We start from the raw sequence: 23,036 nt of genomic DNA, 5'->3' as shown, positions 1-23,036 counted from the left end.
TTTTCATTGCAAGAATAGCCAGACTCTAACCCTGGTGTCATGGTGGATTGAGGAAAGCACTGAATCACCTCTATATTACTCTACAACCATATCATCCAATACACTTTGATTTCATATAATCATACATAATCATATCAACATGAAGTTCCTCATATAACCCCACACTCCAACTGCGGTAATTCTCTCCATACTGTAACACCATCACAGCTTCTCCTCTGTCATCTTAGTGGCTTCCAGAAGCCATATCCGCACAGCTAAACTGACTAAATGTGTGTGTGCGTGTGTGTGTGTGTGTGTTTGTGGGGGTGGGGGGATGATTCAACTCAACAGTGATGTTGCCTAAGGCAATTTCTCTGTACCCCTCACCCCACCCCCTGCCCCATCTCTCACACACAACTGCACACACACACAAACCACACACACACATGCACACACAGATTTACTCCAACATCCGTCCCTCTCAGGAGTGCCACAGGAAATACAATCAAATAACGGTGACCAGAGAGAATTGTGATTTGCCACATCACATTTGCCAGCTGAGAGAGTTTTCTCCCCTTATTCTCTCTCTCCCTCTTGCTTCCTGTTCTCTGGCTTTCCCTCTCTGTATTTCTATCTCTCTCTTCCACTTCCTATTTCTTCTTTTCCTCTATAACTTCCTCTCTGTATTTCTATCTCTCTCTTCCACTTCCTATTTCTTCTTTTCCTCTATAACTTCCTCTCTGTATTTCTCTATTAGTCTCTTCCTCTCTCTCTCTCTCTCTCTCTCTCTCTCCCTCTTCCTCTCTGTATTTCTCTATTAGTCTCTTCCTCTCTCTCTCTCTCTCTCTCTCTCTCTCCCTCTTTCTCTCTGTCTTTCCATATTTTTCTCACTCTCTCTCCCACCACTCTGTGTTTCTCTTCAGTTTCATCTGTGATTTCTCTCTAAAATGTAATGGTGACAGCATGAGAGCAGCTAATTCATGTGAAAGTTGATGGACAGTAAACAAAAATGCCACCATATGGATGTGAATATTGATTGACTTTTCTTTAACCTTTCAACCTTGTTTTCCATATCAGTGCATGCAGCATGAGTCATAATCAAGGCTTGGCAAAATCCAGAGCCAATATCTGAGCTCATAGAAATGGCATTAAAGAAAAAACACTGTTCAGTCCTGTGTTTGAAGCTCCAAGATCACTGTTAAAAGTCAAGTGCCAAAAGGTTTATTAGACCAGTGACACTAAACAGACTTTTGATGAATGTTTTGATGAATGTTCATTTTTTAAACGAGATCTTTTGACTGTGACAAAAGTTTAAAGAGGAACATTTAGGAATTTTTAAAAAGTCTCCTCATAATATGAAGTCTCTATACCAATTATTTTGTAATTTCCTAGGAGTGCATTGTCAAACCACAAAATGATTTAAGATCCATTATATATTTATTTATTTTTAACCTAATTTTCTTCCGTATTTAGTTATTGCTCGTTCCACTTGTTAACTAGGACACCCACAATTACCAATTGCTTCCTCTGGCTAGGACGGTGAACACTGGCATATAAACTGCCCCTAATATAACATCATACTGTTCAACACACTTGGAGGAAATCCCTAACTGCCTTCATGTACAATATTTAATAATGTCACCACTGTCTGGAATCACACTGAGTGATCGGGCGATAAACACACTAACCCAAGGCCGATTGTGCCCTCTTGGACTTTCGGGCTGAAGCATCATTGGGAATTGGACACACTGTTGCCTTAAAATGGGGTTGACACGTAGGCATCTCAGCCAGCGCACAAATAAACTTTACTTTAACAGTGATTTTGGAAACTGGAACTTTGTCTGATTGTGGAATGGATGTGCATGCATTCATTGCTACTGTCAGGTTAACTTGCCATGCTTCTTCAAAAGTCTTTTAGAAGTATCTCCAAAAGCGTCATGCAGCAGAGGCTACTTTTTAAAAGTGAGTGTGTGATGTTTTTGAGATATACACTAGCTGGGTGCCAAATAATATTTCAGTTTGCCATTAAATAGGTCATAAATTGATTACATGAGGGTAAGAGAGGCTGGAGGGAAAGCTTTCTAAACCAGGAAAAGCCCCAAGCCTGTGTTGCTTTGGTCCTATCTCAGACATGTGCTTCAGCTGCTGGCCAGTGTCTCTCTCTTCTAGTCTTTCTGGATTTGTTTAACAAACACATGTGATTAATATCTCTCCCTTTCCTTCTCTTTGCTCACCCAACGCAAACCATTTGCATTGTAAATGATTCCTCCATAATCAATGGAAGTAGAGGAGGTACCTGAGGACAAAACAAAAAGAGAGAGGCATCCTGCACTTATCTGCAGAGATATCCGCCAGTAGTCCCTAAGCAAGCTTTATCTTTTTGAGCCAGACTTAGGGAGGGAGGGGGGGGCAGAAAGAGAGAGAGAGAGAGAGAGAGAGAGAGAGCACGAGAGAGAGAGAGAGTGAATGAGACAGAGTATGAAAAAGACAAAAAGACTCAGTCACACCATTCCTCTAAGTAATGTGTTTGAAGTGTGCACTGCACAGCTCAGTAATATTATTTCTGGTAGACCAAGAAAACCCCGGCGGCTCTTTTGGGACAGGAAGAGTGCACATACACGGTACAAAAAAATATCTGTTACCTGGAACTCAATACCATAATTCTCCCTGCAGAAGTCCCGCAGTTTGGGGTAGACATGTTCTTTCAGAGCATTTCTCTCTGCTTCTGTATCTGCAACACAAAACACCAAACACAAGAACAAAAGCATTATTAATCAAGAACAATAAGTGTCTAAGATGCCATTTTAGTCACAACATGAATATGAATAATGATCAAAATTTCTTTAACTTTTAAACACGTGATATGATTTATTTTCCAATTATACTTCTTCACATTTAGAGCAGATTTACCTACACCTAATGTCCTGGATGTAGCAGAGATACACTGAAACCAATCTGTCCATGCAGAATGAGTCATCAGCATAACACTACAAAATGCTATGTAAGATTTGGAGTTCTAAGAAAGAGAAACAGGCAAGAAAAGAACTGTCAAGTCTTATAAGCTTTAACATCACTGTTACAAATCAAGGTGCCAAAAGCTTCAGTGGAACAATGACAATGAAAAGCATTTCAATGGCTGTGTCTCTACACTTCTGGTAAATGGGATTTGTGACTTTGAAGAAGCATTTTAAAATGTTCAAAAGCACCCTGTTAGCAAAGCAAAACAGTGGTGTTTTCTAAGGTGATGTTGTTATTTGTTTTACCTCATGTAGTCTGCTTTTGCCCATGTGACAAACTGTAGTCCAAACCTGTTGGCTTAAGTTCTCCTGCGATTTTTATCATCTACTCCTTTATCATGTGTTGTTTGCCAAGTGTGTGTTTATGTATCTACATCATCAAGCGTAACACATCAGCCCTCGGCTCAGATACAGTCAGGACATTGACTCATAAGAGTCATGAGGAAGGCATAAGGCACAGACATGTGAATCTGCAGAAACAGTGTACAGGCCTGCTTGTTAAACACGCATCACACTGCACTAGCTATTCTTGTTTATTTATTAATAATAAATGATTAGTGTGATAAGCCGCACGTGTTTACATACCCAAGTTAAATATCATGTAGACAAAGCATCTGTTTTTCCATCACAGTGCTATTATAAAGGTAACATTAGGGCAAATGTTACATCTAGAACTAATACAAAGAAGCGTTAAAAAACTGTGCTATACATGGTCTCTTTTAATGTCTTTGTCTGATTTAGTTATATCAATGGCAAAGCATGAATATTACTGCTATACCTTCAGTTCAGACCATGCATGTGTTCAGAGCCAGACCGCCCTATACCCTCACTGCATAGGACCCCACAAATTAACGAAGGCCCCTCGTCTCCTCCTTCGCGTCAAGTTAGGGAGAGTTAGTTTATCATCAGAAGATGAAGCCAAACTATGCTTCAGGATATGAAAAGAGAAAGAAAAAAGACTCCAAGCCACTGCAGCTTTTGGATCAGCAGTGACTGTTCTTCTTGAGGTTGTATTGTTAATGAATAATAGTCTACGAACATAGCCATGGGAACATATTTAGACAAGACGTGCACTGCGCAGGCACAGCTGCTCACCACAACATTAAAAGCCTCGCAGCACCACAGTGTCATGAACCAAACTTTGAAGCGATAAAATGAAACACACCAGCAAAATTTCCTTACTGTTCGTTTCCAGTTTCAGTTCCATCTTAAATGCTGCCACAATATGCACACAATCACACTAACACAAGCATATTTGACATTTTCGTTACACTTTAAACAGTGAAGTAGTTGCAGGTGCCTGAATAAAACTACTGCATCATTTAAGGTGACACAAGGCTGCAAGCTGGAGAGTAAAAAGCTACGTTTGCTTCTTTTTAAACTATTAGCTAAAAAAAGTGAGAATATTAGTGGAGAGTCAGGTCCACACAGTGTTCAGGTACCAGGGCCCCTTGTCAACATTTTACTTAGGACCCCAAGAAAATCTGGACCGGCTCTGCATGTGTTTAAAAAATATCTCCTGTGATACTGCTCATTTCTGATTATTTGAATGCTATAGAATTTTAGTGGTATATTACTGCTATGCTAACTCTATTACACATGAACATCTCGGCATTGGTAATTTCTTCAACTTTGCAGCTTTTTTGTTTGATTAGACATTTTTAATTGTTATTAGTATATACATATTATAAACATATCTGGCACGGAGAGAGCTTTTCTGCAGTGTACCCAAGCACCCAAGAACTCCAGTCTACACATACAAGACCTTTGCTTCAAAATACCAAAGAAATATATTTTAAACAATTTACTTCATATACAGCTGCAACTTCTTATTTTAGAAAACAAATTAAAGTCACAAATCACCTATACACTGAAGTAATTACAAGAAGCATACATTATGTAACTCATTATGTAATACCCCCACACACTTTGGGAACCAGTTGAGCTAGCTCATGAAGGAAAGTAGAAAATCTAAATGAATAGCTCAGCACTGGACATTTCAAGGTTTTCATTCTCACTCGCTCATGTCCATCTACAATTTAACAAGGAACTGCAAAATTTATTGACCATGATTCTATAAAATAAAATAAAAAAACAGTTTTTACAGACACATCTTCAGTTGAGGTTCCTCTTATGGTTGTACTAAGCACATGTAAAATTTGGATCACTGTTGATGTTGTTTGTCAGTTAAACAATACACCAACAGTACTGATTGCACACAAGCTGAGAAAGATCATTCTATTCATATGTCAATTCTATTTAACATTTTAAAGTTGTATATGTGAAACAAAGGACTGAATAATACAGCATTTCAACCAAATTTTGTCTTCTACTTTTTCTTCTACTATATATATATAGTACACAATGTTTCTTCACCTGCCTCACTTTCAGTGGTATCCACCAAAGCACACTATTTATGGTTGTCGTTTAGATGTCCATCCCATTGTAAACAGCATTTTTGGATTATTGAAAAGTGCTTTAAAAATGCCATATATTATTATTATACACACCTTAAGGGACTTTCAACATGTTATTGCACCATTAAAGAAGAGATCTGCTCATCATATATATATATATTCATTCATTCATTCATTGTCAATCACTGGGCGCAAGGCGAGAACACACCCTGGAGGGGGCACCAGTCCTTCACAGGGCGACACACGCTCACATATTCATTCAAATCTATGGACACTTTCGAGTCACCAGTCCACCTCCCAGTTTTTGGACCATGGGAGGAAACCTGGAGGAAACCCATGCGGACACACCAAACTCCTCACAGCATAAAAATTACATTTACTCCATAATTCATACACTGTAATACAACTAAAGGACTACTTATGGTCTCATTTAAATGAATTAGTAATGTAACTGATAATGTAATTTATCACCATTATAAGATAAGTTGTGATATTGCTTCTCAATGTTTATTATATTTGATGCTTATTCACTGATAGCTAGAGATCTCAGCTTTTATTGTTAATTTTTGTTTTTTCTTTTTTGTTGTCAGATATCCTGTACATACACAAAGCCATAGCATGAATATTTAAATCAAACCCATAGATCCCCAAAATGGTCAATTCTTCTCTTATAGGAGAAGAAAAACATTTGTGCATGATAAAGTATATTAATTAATTTAAAGTCATTATAGACCATTTTATTGGCCAATTGATGAAGAAATATCTCTAGATTGTTTCTTTAAATGCTGTAAAATAATACAAAAGATGAAAGTAATGAGGTTTTGATATGACAGGGGGATTTCTGTTGCACGCTTACAGTCAAAGGTCTATGATGAAGGTTTTATACCTCTTTTTTCACATAGGTTGTAAACGTGCCACTTCATACACACACACACACACACACACACACTGCAATCTCACAACAGGTTAACAGGCACATCCGCTCATATTTTTCTCGAACACTGGCTATCTCTCTTTGTGACAATACATCTATCAACTACAGTATCTGCTACCGCTCCTATCTGTCACACACACAGTCCCTGGTAGCAAGCTGGAGCCTGAATTGGCCCAAGCAGTGGCTTTCACTCTGACTTTATGGATCTCACGGCTTAAACGTTTGACATGATTAATGACGATTGGTTGTAAAACAGGCGGCTGAAAAAAAGGAGTGAAAACTGGTGAGATCATTCCTGAGCGAGAGAGAGAGAGAGAGAGAGAGAGAGAGAGAGAGAGAGAGGGAGAGAGAGAGAGAGAGAGAGAGAGTTGCCAATAAAGCATTATTGAACTAGATTGGATTGAATGGGGGAGGGAGAGGGTTAGCAAGGCGTAGGAGGGATGAGAGGGAGTAGGGAAGGCAGGGAGGAAGGGAGGGAAGGGCAGAGGAGAAATAAAATAAATGAACGAGACTTTCAATTTCTCCCATAAAGCCCTGTAGCCTCATTCAAGCTTCAAAAGACTGCCATTAAACATCTTTTCTGTCTCAGGGGATGAAGGAGAATCAAATGAAATAAAACAGTCCTTTATTGAACACTTTTTAGGGAGCACTCTGTGAGATTCCCTCAAAGGCCTCAGCAGAACATGCAGCTAACCATCGTACAATAACACGGTCTGAAGTAAACGCCCCTTACATCAATACTACACTTCCACTGAAAACTGGCATAAGCTCATATTAGACAAACCAAAAAAATACTGCATGATCACTGTTATTACTCTTTAACTACTGTACATAAGCCTAGCTGAAGTAACTTTTAAGAAATTTGGGACTTATGAGAAAAAAGGGCAATCTAAGTATTATTGACTCTTTCTTTCAGCAGTGCCATTAACGGACCACTTTTGGTTCCTTAAAGAATCATACTTGATAAAGAGATCTTTTTTTCTATGATGTAATTTGTAATAATAATAATAATAATTAAAAGAAGAAGAAGAAGGAGAAGAAGAATACATGTTATTTTTATAGTGCTTTTCATGATATTCAAAGGTGCTTTATATGCATCAAAACAATCAGAGAGTTCACATAAATATTCACAGCTATAAAATGCATTTAATATAAGAAAACAAATTACAAAACAATACAAAATATGTATATTTGAGCATAGATAAAGTCTCAAAACCTATCATTAAATTCCCAATCCAAGTGTTCCACATGAGCCACGCAGCTGCAGGGCGCTAGGGTTCTGGGTTCAATCTGGAGATTAGCACCCGGAGGAAACCCACGCAGACACAGGGAGAACACACCAACTCCTCACAGACAAGTCAAGGCAGGAATACACCCTGGAGAGGGCGCCAGTCCTTCATAGGGCAACACACACACACACACACTTTTTGAGTCACCAATCCACCTACCAATGTGTGTTTTTGGACTGTGGGACAATACTGGAGCACCCGTGGACACAGGGAGGACACACTAAACTCCTCACAGACAGTCACCCCGAGCTGGAATTGAACCCACAACCTCCAGGTCCCTGGGGCTGTGTGACTGCGACACTACCTGCTGCACCACCGTGCCGCCCTAATGTTATTATAACATCGTTAATATAATATGGTTCAGTTCCTCTGTTTAAAAGAGAGCACCAGCCTGTGCTATTTGTGGAAAAGACAGGCTAAATCTTTATATAACCTGGATTCAATTTGCAGTATCACTATCAAAGAATTGGCTATGGAGACTAGTAAAGAATTATACACAGAATTGATCTCCACCTGGGTTTAACAATAATAGGTAAATGCTAGGTCCTACACTGTGCTCCCGAATGACCACGAACAAAGACCTTAAATATTACATCCCTTTCTCAGACTTTTTTGCTTTTTTGAAGATAGAAGCAGTGCTCATAAAACTCTAAGCACCCAGACTGGCCCTAGAGAGAGACAGGGGAGCCAAACAAGCGTGTAAATGTTATTACTCCCGTTTCCTCAAAGCCGCCGTTTCAACTTCCACCACAGCTCTGCAGCTGCTCCCCTTCTTACACACAGCCAACACATTAAATCACACTGAAGCATTACTGAGCCACAGCACAGACACAGAGCACGGAATCAGAGGAAGGAGCTTCAAGGTAAAAGATAATTAAGAAGATTTTAACACAGCTGTTATGACAGTGTTTTTTTTAATATGGCCCTTACGGACCGTCCTCTACCCCATATTTTGATCCTGCTCACATTTCTGACTATGATTGCAGTGATTATATTTGTAATCACTGAAGAAATGGTGATCATTCATTCATTCATTCATTATCTGTTAGCACTTATCCAGTTCAGAGTCGCGGTGGGTCCAGAGCCTACCTGGAATCAATGGGTGCAAGGCGGGAATACACCCTGGAGGGGGCACCAGTCCTTCACAGCGAAGCACACTCTCACACCTACGGATGCTTTTGAGTCGCCAATACACCTATCAACGTGTGTTTTTGGACTGTGGGAGTAAACTGGGGCACCCGGAGGAAACCCACGCAGACACAGGGAGAACACAAGGGTCATCACGCAGTTTATTCATTTATGTAAAAAAGATGACCCATTAACTAAGGTGTAAACATTCATATGGGTTTTAAGAGTAATGGCATATGATATAATGGTTCAGTTAATCCATTTTTTTGATAATATTTAATAATTTATCAGGTACTGTGTAACTATTCAATAGCACAAATATGCAGTCACCTTTAATGGCCTTTGTTGTCCTGAACATAGAAGTGGACCATTTCAGGGTTTTAAAGGCTGGGCCAGGAGCCTGAGCATTCTTGGTAACAATGTGTGTGTGTTTGTGTGTGGGTGTGTGTGGTTGTGTGTTTGGTGACTCCAAATCCCTCAGTGGCTGAATTTCTGATGATTTAATTGCACCCTCTAGTGCTCAAGCAGGATGAGCATTGAATAGAAAGCAAGAGACAAGAGACAAGAAAGCAAACCGTGAGAAGAAAGCCAAATCTGAGCTTCATATTCACTCATATAACACATGTTATAAATATTAACACCCTGCACCACATTTGTCTTCACTTCACATTTGTTTTTTTAGCTACTAATCCTATCCACTGAGTCTTTCCTGGGGCTACATTGCTGACCAAAACACAGGCTCTTCAACTGCTTTGCTTTTACTGTATAGCTGAGGACAGCCTGCTACACTAGTAAAAAATACATTTCCTGAAAAATGTCCCTTGGAGGCAGGCCATGAAAGAACCAATTATGTTTACCTAAAACCCTTTCTATGTATGATTTAAACCCATTATTTAACACAGTACCGTAAAGCGCCTCAATATAATATTTAGGTTCAAAACTCTTTAATGGCAACTGTACAACTGTACATTGTGGTTGCACAATCTCCACACAAAAAACACTGACAAATAGAACGGGATACTCAGAAAGAGCAGGTGTTTAAGGTCATTGTGCCCAATGCCAAGTGTGTGCTAAAGGGGTATAAATCTTCAGCACTGGGCTCCAGTGAGGGAGGACCATCCAAAATGGAGTAATCTAAATTTATCAGTATATGTCCTCATTCATGTTTTCATGGCAGTTTGCCATCAAATCGCCTCATAGAAATGTTCTAACGTCAAAGGTCTGTTGTCAAACTCTTCCATAAAAAGAAGCTAGGCATGTGTCCACATATTTTTGGCCATATAGGGTATGTGGAGCAGGCCAGAACTGTGTTCAAATAGGTATGTGTGAGGAAAACTGTGGCCATCTGGGAACCAAACAGGCCATGTTCGCACAGTTTGTTCTGCTGCGTCGTAGAACATTTTTAGCAAAAATACTACTACAGTACACTATATCAGAAAATGTCTGGCTCTGTGTCTAAAATGGCTCCCTATGCACTATTCCCTATATTCACTATATAGTTCCCTATTATGGGGAACTGAATTCAGGAGGGTAGTTAATAATTCCAGACACAAACTCATGTGGGTTTTTACCAAACAACGCAGTGGACAATGGATAATCTGATATCTGTTAGTGTACATGAATTGTACATTACTCTCTGCAGTGCATTGTGGGATTGTTTGAGCGTTCTTAAAATTGTCCACTATGTTTTTGGACACTACTACAAAACGGTGGAACCCCAAAATAGTGCACTATATAGTGAATAGGGCACAGCTTTGGACACAGAGGTCTACATTTATATTTATTCTTTTAGCAGACACAACTATGCAGAGAAACGTACACGAAATGAACAAAGTATGGAAAGAATCTGCAGGAATTTATGACCCACATCTGTACCTCTGTATTTCAGACAATATCTCTGCCATTTTTATCAAAGACCTTTCTCCACTCTCCTGAAGCATTCTGACACAGTCTGAAGTGACATTCTTAAAGGATGGCACGAAGCTATGGCAGTAACTAGGATCTCATGGAGACCAGTACAAAGGCAGAGATCCCCACATGCACATGACCTTGAATGAATAAGAATGTGATTATGGATGGAAATTGATACTCCTTTGTCTCACCTGCTGCTGCTGCTGTAATTCAGGATAATATTTAAACTGTCAACCTCTAGAGACCTTAGAAAACCCCTAGTTTACTATATCTAAATGCCCCAATCAACTAAATATACTGCCTAAATTCACTGATTCCTTCACAGTAAAGGTCTACTGTTAAAAATGTTATCAAAAGCCTTTTAGGTCATTCTTTTTACTGTGATCAATTCCATTAGTGATCTCATTAGTACTGAATCAGAAATTGTAATTATCATTATTTGATAGACTACATTTCTCCTATCCTATAAAACTATTTAATGATGCTACAGTATATAATCCCTGTGAAAAATGTATCTCCCAATGTAGTACATTTACATTTTATTCTAATATATTGTTTCTATTGGTCCATTCATCATGAAATGTTCACATATTGAGGGGGACATTTTTTTTTTTTTTTTGAAAATCACTCCACCGATTAGCAAAACATTTCAAAACATAATACATTTATTTGAACAGTTTTTAGATCTCACTGGATGCTCTGTATTACGATGTTAAAAAGTAATTATATGAAAAATGCTAGCATGAAAATAAGGCTACTGTTTGAATAAATAATACTACATCTGTTTCTGCTTATCCAGTTCTGCGTCGCGGTGGGTCTGAAGACAGACCTGGAATCATTGGGCGCAAGGCAGTAACACACCCTGCAGGGGGCACCAGTCCTTCACAGGGTAACACTACAGACAATTTTGAGTCTCCAATCCACCTACAAACGTGTTTTTTGACTGTGGAAACCCACGCGGACACGGGGAGAACACACCAACTCACAGTTACTCACCCAGAGCAGGAATCGAACCCACAACCTCCAGGTCCCTGGAGCTATGTGACTGCAACACTACTCAAAGCTTGGTCCAGTGTGGTGTGTTCTGCTGAGATTTCCAATCTTATGAAGTCAATTCAAAGCCCAGCAGTGGTAGCACATGTAGAGCCAAATTCATATTCTGACTCCACAATGACTCCACGATTCAGAGGATCCGGGAATCCCTGAATGGAAGATCCCATTCATTTCTCTCATTTGGGAATTATGCTGAGACAAGAAAATTCTGGTCTAAATGTGGACATTACACGGCCACAAAATGATGACATTCAGTGGTCTAGAAAGACGTTAGTGAGCATGTCATCCCCTAGGGGATCTGAGCAATCGCCCTGCCTTCACTGATGATAGTTATACACTGCTGCGAAGGTATATTGAGGACGAGCTACAGTGCCACACACTCAGCTTCCAGTGCAGCATTAAGGAAATGCTGGTGAACAGAAATGTGAACAGAAAGCTCATTCAGGCGCATGTGTGTATGAGTGTGGAGCTACAGGTGGCACTTAGTGAGAAGAGAAGGTGTGAAGATCCACACTAACAGCTATGAGGATACCCACTACAGCACTGAGCCATATTTAAAAAGGTTTATTATTAGTTGCAAGGTGCAATATCCTCGGTCTCTTCTTCTTATAGACACACACACACCTCCCCTTGCTCCACACTCTCTATTTTTCTCTCTCTCTCTCCCCCTTTGCCTTGTTTACTCCCAGATTAGATGCCCTATTTTAAGGTCTCCCCTCAGCCTCTATTCAAATCTACAACGGCATGCTCTCTGCTTTTGTGTTCCTACGACAGATGCACTGTTCCTCAGCAGCATTTATTCACACCTGCCCTTTGGTGTAATCCTCAAAAACCTGCTTTTGCTGGCTTTAGACACAGTTACATAACAAGCACAGTGCATAGACTGAGTGCTAATGCTAAGAGTGTGTTACAATTTTGAGACAATATTTAAAAACTAAAGTATTTGTGCGTATTTGTGAATTTCATTAATATCAGTGCAACATTAGCTTATATACTGCATGATAGCTATAAAGTTAAAGCTGTTGAACATTCAATCCAACGCTACCTTAAAAATAACTCCACCTACATTTTGACCACCACCTTAAAAAACACAGCCATTTTATTTTACTTCTACCTTAAAAATAGCTTAAATAATGTGTGTTTAAATTTGAATTCTGTTTGTGTAACATTATCTTTGTGTAACCTAGACTCTGTGATGAGAGTGAGTGTGTGGAGAAATAGAGTGTGTGGTATATTTTGCACACAAAGCTGCCTAATGCTTTCTGACTGGCTATATGTGCACATGCACAGTTCTGCAACGTGTATTGCATCAGTAAAGCAGAAAACTGCTACCTGCTTATCCAGTTCAGGGTCACGGTGGGGCCAGAGCCTACCTGGAATCATTGGGCACAACGTGGGAATACACCCTGGAGGGGGCGCCAGTCCTTCATGGGGCAACACAGACACACACATTCACTCACACCTACGGACACTTTTGAGTCGCCAATCCTCCTACCAACGTGTGTTTTTGGACTGTGGGAGGAAACCAGAGCACCCGGAGGAAACCCACGCAGACACGAGGAGAACACACCACACTCCTCACAGTCACCCGGAGAGGGAATCGAACCCACAACCTCCAGGCCCCTGGAGCTGTGTGACTGCGACACTACCTGCTGCGCCACCGTGCCGCCCTAATTTTATTTATAATAACAGCACAAAAAATTTAAAACATCATGGAACAGACAACTTTGGGGATGTCCAATAGACCTATTAACTTTGGGCAAAATTAATGTTTCTATGTACAGTTTGTCAAACTCTACAGCAAACGATGGCACAGACTTTGGCTACAAGCTCATCTACTGTACTACAAAGTTACTGTATTACTACTTTCTTATTATATTCTGAATCAGTAGTATTCACAGCACTGGCGATAGGAACCAGATGTCTGAATCATTCATTGTGTTGCTTGTTGTTGATGACACCTGGATCAATGTGAAAAATGAAGGATGTTACTGATATAGATGTGCACATGTGGGTCAATGCAGGGAACAGGTTCATTCACACTTGTACAAATAGAAATGTGGACCAGTAGCCTTAAGCTTGTAATGTGACCGCAGCCTAGGACAGGCTCTGCTAATATGTGAGACCTATGTATCTCCTCATACATTTAAATAGAATGCAGTCATGCTATTACACATTCTATTCACGATTCTTTACTGGTTTAAGCTTTTTATAAGGTCACTGTTTTGAACGAGGGCATGCTACTTAACCTTATTTCTAAATAAAATATGAAGATATCTAAGCCAGATTGATCTGTACAGAAGATCCATGAAATATTAAATATCAGATTTAATCTTGACCTCAGAGTTAATAATGGTATGAAACCTCTACCCTACGCCACACAGCTGAGTGTAAGGCAGTCTTGTGTGAGATGGCCCTAATGAGACTGAGTGGCACTGCATGCTTCTGTGAGGGCGCCCTTGGCTGCTGCAGCAGTGCGCGCGCTCATCCCAGCGCTGCCATATTCTGCGCCATGTGCAGCCACTCGCCTCTGACTGCTGTCACAACAGCTCACATCCCAGCGCGAGGGACACGCGGCTCTCTCCTACACACGCGCACATGAGCACACAGCACAGAGGCTTACGAAACACACTGACGTAGTTTTTGTCCGAGTCACCCGGATTCGTTACTGCCACTCTGCTTCATTAGCGACTTCCCTCAGAGTCTCGTGACGAACGCGAGCGTGGCTCACCACTGACTCACAGTTCCACAGCCGCTCTGTATTCACACCGAACCCATATATAAACATTCACAATACATTCAGACATGACCATACACCCTGTCCTCTCTCTCAGTCCGTCTACTCCTCTATCCCTCAGTCTCTCTTCTCTCCTCTCTCCCCTCTTTGTCTTTTTCCTTCTCTTAGTTTCCCTCCTGTCCCTGTTTCTCTTCTCTCTCTTCACTCTTTTCCCCACTTCTCCTCTCTCTGCCTCTCCTTTTCCTCTCTTCCATCCCTCTTTCTCATTTTTTATTCCTCTCTCCTACCTCTATCTCTTTCTTCTCTCCTGTCCCTCTCTCCCTCTCTCACTTAATCTCTATCACACACACACACACACACACTCCTCCCAGTCTCACACGCGCACAAACACACAGACATACACACAAGCACAATGAAGACTTCCAGGTAGACCATGCACAAGCACAGAATCACACACACACACACACACACACACACACACACACATATATATATTCACTCGCATCCTTTTACGCTCACATGCAGCACTCTGTGTGTGTGTGTGTGTGTGTGTGTGTGAGTGTGTTTTGTCTTACCGTCAGGATTAGCGCAGATGAAGACGCGCACGCTCCTGCCGGTGGGCATGTGCAGCGGCGGCAGCGCGAGGACGTTCCCACTGATGGCTGCCCTGCGCAGCGCCGAGTCGCGCGCGCTCGGCAGCCTGCTGCCCACCCCCGCCGGCCACATGGGGGGCGACTTCCAGCGCGGCTGCACACACAGAAAGAGAGACGCACTTTCAATAAGAAATGTAAAAAAAAAAAATGCTTTTTTATTCTGGTCTTGCTCCTGTAGCCTATAGACTGCATTGGTGTACGACTGTTTGGGTGTATGACCCTAGGACTTTATTACTGTATGACTGCGTTACTGTATGACTATGGTCATATGGCTGTTTGGACTGTATAGTGTAGTAGCCTGGTTAACGGATGCTGTACCCATTTTCTGCACCCGAAACAGGTATTTCTGGCAGAGAAGAACACACAGGGCTACTGTGACGTAAACAATTAACCAAAAACAACATAAATGTAAAAAAAAAATACCAGGAAGACACGTGTAGTTTCACAGGCTTTGAATATAGAAACTATACCAGTTCCATTTGGTTTGAACGATTAAAGAAATGTTAAAATGTTTCTGTATTAAGGAACTATTTCACATTTTTACAAAATGGTTAAAATTCGATGGAAACTTCAGTGACCAAAATCGAATCTTTCTGTTGATTTAGTTTTTCAAAATAAAAGCTGTTTTTGTTTTTGTTTAAAAAAAAAAAAAAAAAAAAAAAGTAATCTTCAAGAGGAAGAAAATGAAATGCCCCCACACCATCACCTTGGATCCTGTTTTGCCTCCGTTGCAAAAGGCAAGCGCCCACGTGTCGCTGAAACGGCTCGTCACTGAGAAGACCAGCGCTTGCTAATCATACTGAGCCCGCAACCGTGTACAGAGCACTACTGCCCTCGAAGAGCAGTGCGAAATGCCATCACCTGCCAACAACCCTAGCCCCCCCCCCCCCTCCCCCTCCCCCTCAGGCATCATGCATGTGCACGCTCAATCCAGTCGCGCGCTGTAAACACTCCGCTCAGCCTCCAAGAGAACTGCATCTCAGCAAATACAGTTCAGCCCTCTTTCAGAATTCTCCCCTCTCCTCTTCCCTTTCTGCTCTTTCTCGATATACTCCACCTCTCTCCCTTTCTCCTCTTTTATCTCTTTCCTTTCACTCTGCCACACTCTACTCTCATTTCCCTCTTTTTTCTCTACTCTTTCCTTTCTCCCGCGTACTCTCTCTCCCTCTCTCTCTCTCTAGTTATTACACACACAGTCTGCTGGAAAATCCACACACACTTTCCATTTTTGCATCCAAACGATCCCGTGCAGACAGACCTCAGTGCTTGAGCCTTAACCGCTCACGCATACACACACACACACACACACATACACACACACACACACACACATACACACACAAACGCGCGCGCACACAAGCGCAGCTTACGTTCATTCGCTTCATCTCGAGGCTCTGGTGATAGACGCGGCGATGTGCATCCTCACCGCGGCGACGGACATCGCCGGACGGCCGCTTTATCACGGACACAACAAGCGGAGCTCTGGAGAGGATGAAGAGGAGGAGGATGAGGAGGAACAGCAGTTAGAAGAGGAGGAGGGGCCTGAGTGATTTAGCCCCGCGCGCTGCATTTCTCTAAGGGCTAATTCATTGAAACCCCTCCCCCTTCTCCTCCTCCTCCTCCTCCTCCTCCTCCTGGTCTTCTTCACCCAGGATCCACTCTCAAGCTGAAGCCCATCACATTAAAAACCCTCCAAATTGTTTCCTTCAGCAGAAACCACCTCTGACTCCTGTTGGCTCAAGTTACACTGCAGTAAATATACTGTAAAACATTCCCTGTACAATTACAGTAATTCACTGGCAGCAGTTTCTGTGTATTATACATTATGACTACAGTACCCACTCAAACATGATATCACTGTACAGAACAGAAATGGACTATTCTGCTTTTAAGAGTGAAATGCTGTACGTAAACAGCCCCAAGCTCCAATTCTCATTTGCATAGTTCATAATAACATAATAACCTGATGTTATAACCTCTCTGTATCAATAAAAAACAAATCAGAGATATACTATGCATTGCCGAATTTCAAATTTTAAGCCGACTGTACGCTCACACTTTTGATTACACAGACACAGCTGAGGTTTCTGCAGCACTGAAATGTTCTGAACCAACAATGTCATGAAAGGCAAGACCCCAAGTACACATTCAACTTCTCAAAACACTCATCAGAGAATACATTCCAGCAGTGTTCCGTCATGTCAGTTCAGCTATACTTTCTTACCAACAATATTCCTTAAAACACACCCTGGAAATGGCACCAGTCCATCACAGAGCATCACAAACTCACACACTCACACCCTCACATCTGTGGACCGCAGTTATTGGACTATGGGAGGAAGCCCATTTGTCTCCTTACACTCTTTCTAATTAAACATATGAATAACCAGAAGTATTTTACTAGGTGTGATGCCATGCAATATAAAATAATCCAGTGGTTGCTCTGAGTTTGCTTGATTCAAATGCATGCTATTCCACATTGAAAAAATATACAGCATCAACACAGAGAATGCCAAAATAAGAACAATGACAACAAAACTGTGCTGTGGAATTGATGTACACATCCGAATACAATACATTTCAGTGCATATTGAAAAACATGCAAACGAAGCATGGTCAGATTATAGCAGTGCAGCCGGCTGAATGTCTGACTTACTGTTGTGGAGGATCTCCTTGCCGTGGGCTTGGTGACTCTGCGTGGACCCTGGTCCTCATATAAAAGCCCAGGCCTTCAGCATGAAGCAATATGGAGATGGAGAATCACCTGTAATCTCATTCCATTAAGCCTCGCTGTCTCTATTACCACTGAGGTTACCCCAACCTGAGGCAGGCTTCCCCTCGCACTGGCTGAATGTCATGGTTCAGGTAGAAACAGGCGGTCTTAGAGACAGGCATCTACCCCAGGCATGTTTTCCTCATGCATATGAGCCCCACAATGACTCACATGAGACTAATGCGAAAGGCTTTTATATGATGAGCCCTGGCTGCATGCTGCGCTGCCACTAGCTGCAGAGCACTGTGCAGGGCAGAAAAAGAAAAAGAGGAGGGGCACATACACATCGTACATGCACTCACACTCTTCTGTGTTCTGCCTGCACGGCATAATCTGTGTCTACTGTAATGTTTATCATGCATCATTACCCCGAGCAATCATGCGAGAACATCTCTGTAGGGACAATTCAGGAATCCATATGGCCTAACTGGACTCAACACGCCTTTCACCGTATAGACTGGTACCCTTTACAATATAAAAAGTATGCTTGTGTTTTCAGATGTACTTCATATTTGGAAACATGTGTCTGTTTGTGTATGGATACACATCCTGAGTCATAAACCTGACAGTTCCAAATCTTGAGCCTGAGCTACGATCAGGGCATATGTGAGTGTGTGAGTGAATGTGTGAGTGTGTGTGTTGCCCTGTGAAGGACTGGTGCCTGGTGATATTTTGACCAAAGCATGTCACAAATATTTCATTAAGGCCCCAGATATCTGTGTAAACTTTTGTTAAAATTTTAAATGTGCCTTTTAATTGTACACATTCTTTAATAATGTAAAAAGGACAAGTCGTTTTTTTACCATATAATGTATTCCATGCCCTGTGAAACACTGGCGCCCCCTCCAGGGTGTATTCCTGCCTTGCGCCCAATGATTCCAGGTCGGCTCTGGACCCACGGCGACCCCGAATTGGACCTGGAATCATTGGACGCAAGGCGGGAATACACCCTGGAGGGGGCGCCAGTCCTTCACAGGGCAACTCACACACACACACACATTCACACCTATGGTCACGTTTGAGTCGCCAAACCACCTACCAGCATGTGTTTTTGCACTGTGGGATGAAACTGGAGCACCCGGAGGAAACCCACGCAGACACGGGGAGAACACACCAACTCCTCACAGACAGTCACCCGGAGCAGGAATTGAACCCACAACCTCCAGGCCCCTGGAGCTGTGTGACTGCGACACTACCTGCTGCGCCACCGTGCCGCCCCCATATAATGTATTAATATTATTAATTTTATTTTAGTATTCCTTCACAGTATACCTAATAACACTCCTTAACCCTGGTCAAATTATTATAATACATGCTGTCTAACAGCTTATTGCTTTAATACACAAGAGGCATCCTTAAAATCCCAGCCCTCTTTCACTTCACACTCTGATATATTTTCTCAGATGGCCATCAATTATCCTACAAATGTCTCAGGACAGCATCTCTAACTGAAGCAGACAATCCTCCTCAGAGATAACCTCTGCATAGATCAATAAACTCAGTCTCTGGCCAAATGCATGCACCTGTCCTTAACGTGCACAAGAGGCAGGTGCCTTTCCTCCCATGCTCATTGCAGATGGGTGGTAGTAAACGCTACTACTGTGGGCGGAGGAGAAGTCAAGGTGAAGGTTTATGATCAAAGACAGGGTGTTAAAGGCTTTGTTGTGGGACTGCTTGCATTGATGGATGACCCCGAAAGTCTAGACAGCCCGAGGGAGAGCTCAGACAAAGTGGATGTGGGCCATTATGTAATGCTGCTCATGTCTGGGGAGCAATGGTTGCTTTGTGTTTAACTGCAAATGTAGAATGAAATACTCGCTGGACGGATTCCAATGCAAGGTAATCATTCCTCATGCTGGGGGAAATGTGTCTGATAGCCTGGGTTAGCACTTGACTTTGGAGAGAGAATGAATAGGAAGCTTTAACTGAATGGTTTCCAGACAATAGCCCCCCACTGCTTCTCTTCTGTCTTTCTCCTGTATATAAAGACGTAGGCTTTTTAGTGGGAGAAGGCATGATTAAGTCATGAAAATTGTTTATAGACCCATGGTCTGAAAGGCTTTTTCTATAGGCTTGGAACAATGAATAGCACCATGGACAGCACCCTGAGTCAGCTAACTCAAATCACTCAGTCCACATTTAAAGTAGAATGAATCCTTTGGCTGATATAGGATAAGCATTGTCTATTCAAACACCCATTCTAACCACAATAAAGGAACAAACACAGGTCTCAGGTCAGAACAAAGCATATGACTTCACAGCAACATTACCATGGACAGAAAGGAGATATGAAAACCTGTTAACCTTTTACAATGTGATGGTGTTCTCATGTGTTTTTCAATTTAGTCTGTGCCTCATCAGTAGCATATGCTCAGTTACCACAAGCAATAAGTTATACACATCTGCTTGTATTGAAGAAAGAACAAAAAATCAGTTAACTTGATTTATACTCATAATAGAAGACGATGAGCAGGTGCGGAAGCACTGATTCTTCTTCCCATTGGCACCTGTTGAATGTGGGCTTCGGGTCAACAGGTTTCCTGTTCTTTTCTAATCACAGGGAAATTACCATATGCTAGAGATGTAGAAGATAAAGATGGAAAAGTGCTTTCACAAACCTCTAACATGTACAAATTAGTGTCCATATATCAGGCCCTGCATTTCATTCATTCAGTTAACAGTTACTATGAACATCAAAATACAAATCATTTTGTATTTTTATATAAGCAAACATTACCACCAATATCTAAGCTTAAATGCACCGTTCTCAGCACTGCAGTGACACTGACTTGATGGTAGTGTGTATTGTCATGGTACAAGTGGATCAGACACAGCAGTGCTGCTGGAGTTTTAAACTACTCAGTGTCAGTGCTGGACTGAAAATAGCCCCTAACTAACAATATCCAGTCAACATTGTCCTGTTGTCATTGTGCAGTGACCATTGATGAAGGACAAGAAGATGACTGTCTCTGACTTTACATCTACAAGGTGGGCCTGCGTGGTGGGTGTGTCTAACAGAGTGGACAATGATTGGACAATGTGTTTAAAACAATCCAGGACTGCTGTGTCCGATTTACTCAGACCAAAGCAATGCATACTAACACACCACAAACACTTCAGTGTCACTGCAGCGTAGAGAATGATCCACCACCCAAATCATACCTGCTCTGTGGTGGTCCTATGGGGGTCCTGACCATCTAAGGCCATGGTAAATGGGGACAAAAAGAGCTCCTGTATGGTCAGAGGAGCAGAGGGAGTGGACACTGAGTGTAGAAATAAGGAGTCATAATGTTATGGATGATCGGTGTGAGATTAGTAAATGAATAACAACCATAATTGTGACAGACATTGTGACACACACACACACACACACACACAAACACAAACCTCCCCTATGGAAGCTGATTTCCATGCACTTTCTCCTGCTAAGCATAGCTGCTAATCCTGTCACTGTCTTTGCATCCGACTGTGTTTCGCTCGTGTGTACAATGTGTCTCACATTCTCATCACAATCCAGGAAAAATGAACAGGATCTTTCCAGTCCTCTCTGCCTTAATCTTTCCATTAGTGCTGATGTTACAATGAGGCTCCACACATCTCCAGTGCAGACAAGCCAGATTAGGGGCTGTCAATCAAACGCCAGTGTCAACACTGACAGCTATGGAGGCACGCTAATGATGCAATTGCGATGCGCCGTCATGACCGGTGTGCTGTGGATGAATGTTGTTTTCATTGATGGTGTTCTTTTTTTGTCTTTCTTATTTGCTGGTTTGGAGATGGGTGATTATAACATAAGCACTTTGATAGATAGTGTGGAAGTCTTGCTATGATGTGTTGTCATGACAATAAGTTGATTCTGAGGTGTTTACAGCTGTGGTGTCAGGGCAGGGGTACTTTTCAGCGCCAGCCAATTAATGTGTGTATGCGTGTGTGTGTGTGGAGAGAGAGAGAGAGAGAGAGAGAGAGAGAGAGAGAGAGAGAGAGGGAGAGAGAGAGAGAGAGAGAGAGAGAGAGAGAGAGAGAGAGAGAGAGAGAGAGAGAGAGAGAGAATGAAAATGAGGACGAAAGCACAATGACCTTGGGATTATATTTGTACACAATACACTAGCACAAACATAAATTGACATGTGAGGCCTAGTAGGAAGCAGTTTTAAATGCTGGCCTCAAACAAAAGCAAGTAAAACACACACACACACACACACACACACACACACACACACAGAGAGAGAGAGAGAGAGAGAGAGAGAGAGAGAGAGAGAGAGACAGCACCTCCCTTGCTTCTAGTCATTTAACATATACATCCAATATTTAAAGCATATGCATTCACATTCAAACTCTACAAGCTCCACATTCCTACATTTCTACTACAATTAGAATGGGTGTAATGATGCACTGACATAGTCTTCCATCACCTATTGTTTGTCAAATAAGTCTGCAGGGATATTTTTCCCCAGGCCATACGAGCTCCTCTTTTCTAAATGCACAAAACCCAAACATGTTCAGTGATGCTGAGGTCTGGAGTCTGAAGTGACCTTTCCATTGACATAAAAACACTAACAGCTTCTTTATTTGATTTGCAAGTTTCTTTCAATTTTTTTGTCTATTTCCTTTTATTAGTTCAGTCGGCTTCAAAAATATACATTGAAAATATTGGGAGGATTTACATAGGTACTGCATATATCCTGAAAATTAATAGATTATTCTCAATGTCCTTTTGGGCTGAATATGAATCAGTGAAGGAGGGTTTCTGGCTTCTCTGTAAAGTGTTGTAACTGCTGTAACTCTTTCTTGTGAATGCCCTTACACCTGTATGTATCTTTTCAGGATGTTGTTAAAAACTCTTCACTCGTATATAAAGAGGAAAACCTTATTGTGATTTCAGTAGAGCTGTGGATTCCTTTAAACAGTTTGAGTAAAGGGACACTGTCAGTCATAGAATATATTCTTCATTCACAAAACAAAGCATATTCTTGTTCAGTGCCCGGCAAATGAAGTATTCATGAAGAACAGGCTTGCCTCATTTTTTATTTGCAGCAAAAAAAAGCCTTGACTGTTTTCTTTTATTCATAACATGTCCTACTCAATGAGCTCCTAAAAATATGACAGACCCGAATTTGGGACACAAACAATACAAAAGTAAAATCC

The 23,036-nt window shown here is 41.5% G+C and overlaps 1 protein-coding gene across 3 annotated transcripts in view; it reads right to left on the bottom strand.

Moving 5' to 3' along the window:
* Positions 1 to 17,906, bottom strand: part of LOC136707425 (NACHT and WD repeat domain-containing protein 2) — a 54,290-nt gene extending 36,384 nt beyond the window's left edge. Inside the window, exons 1-3 of one of the 3 annotated variants that reach the window (XM_066681491.1) lie at positions 17,775 to 17,906; positions 15,041 to 15,212; positions 2,622 to 2,710 (exon numbers count right to left, since the gene is read on the bottom strand). In XM_066681491.1, the coding sequence (XP_066537588.1) occupies positions 2,622 to 2,710; positions 15,041 to 15,191 (240 nt within the window). In that variant the 5' untranslated portion in view covers positions 15,192 to 15,212; positions 17,775 to 17,906. Of the gene's footprint in view, positions 1 to 2,621; positions 2,711 to 15,040; positions 15,213 to 15,824; positions 15,892 to 16,488; positions 16,591 to 17,774 lie in introns of those variants that run through there. The other 2 variants (XM_066681490.1, XM_066681492.1) reach the window with 2 other exon arrangements.
* Between the last annotated feature and the right edge of the window lie 5,130 nt (positions 17,907 to 23,036).

This window comes from Hoplias malabaricus, chromosome 9 (assembly GCF_029633855.1).
Source record: "Hoplias malabaricus isolate fHopMal1 chromosome 9, fHopMal1.hap1, whole genome shotgun sequence".
Taxonomy (NCBI): Eukaryota; Metazoa; Chordata; class Actinopteri; order Characiformes; family Erythrinidae; genus Hoplias; species Hoplias malabaricus.
This window is presented reverse-complemented; position numbering and strand designations above follow the sequence as displayed.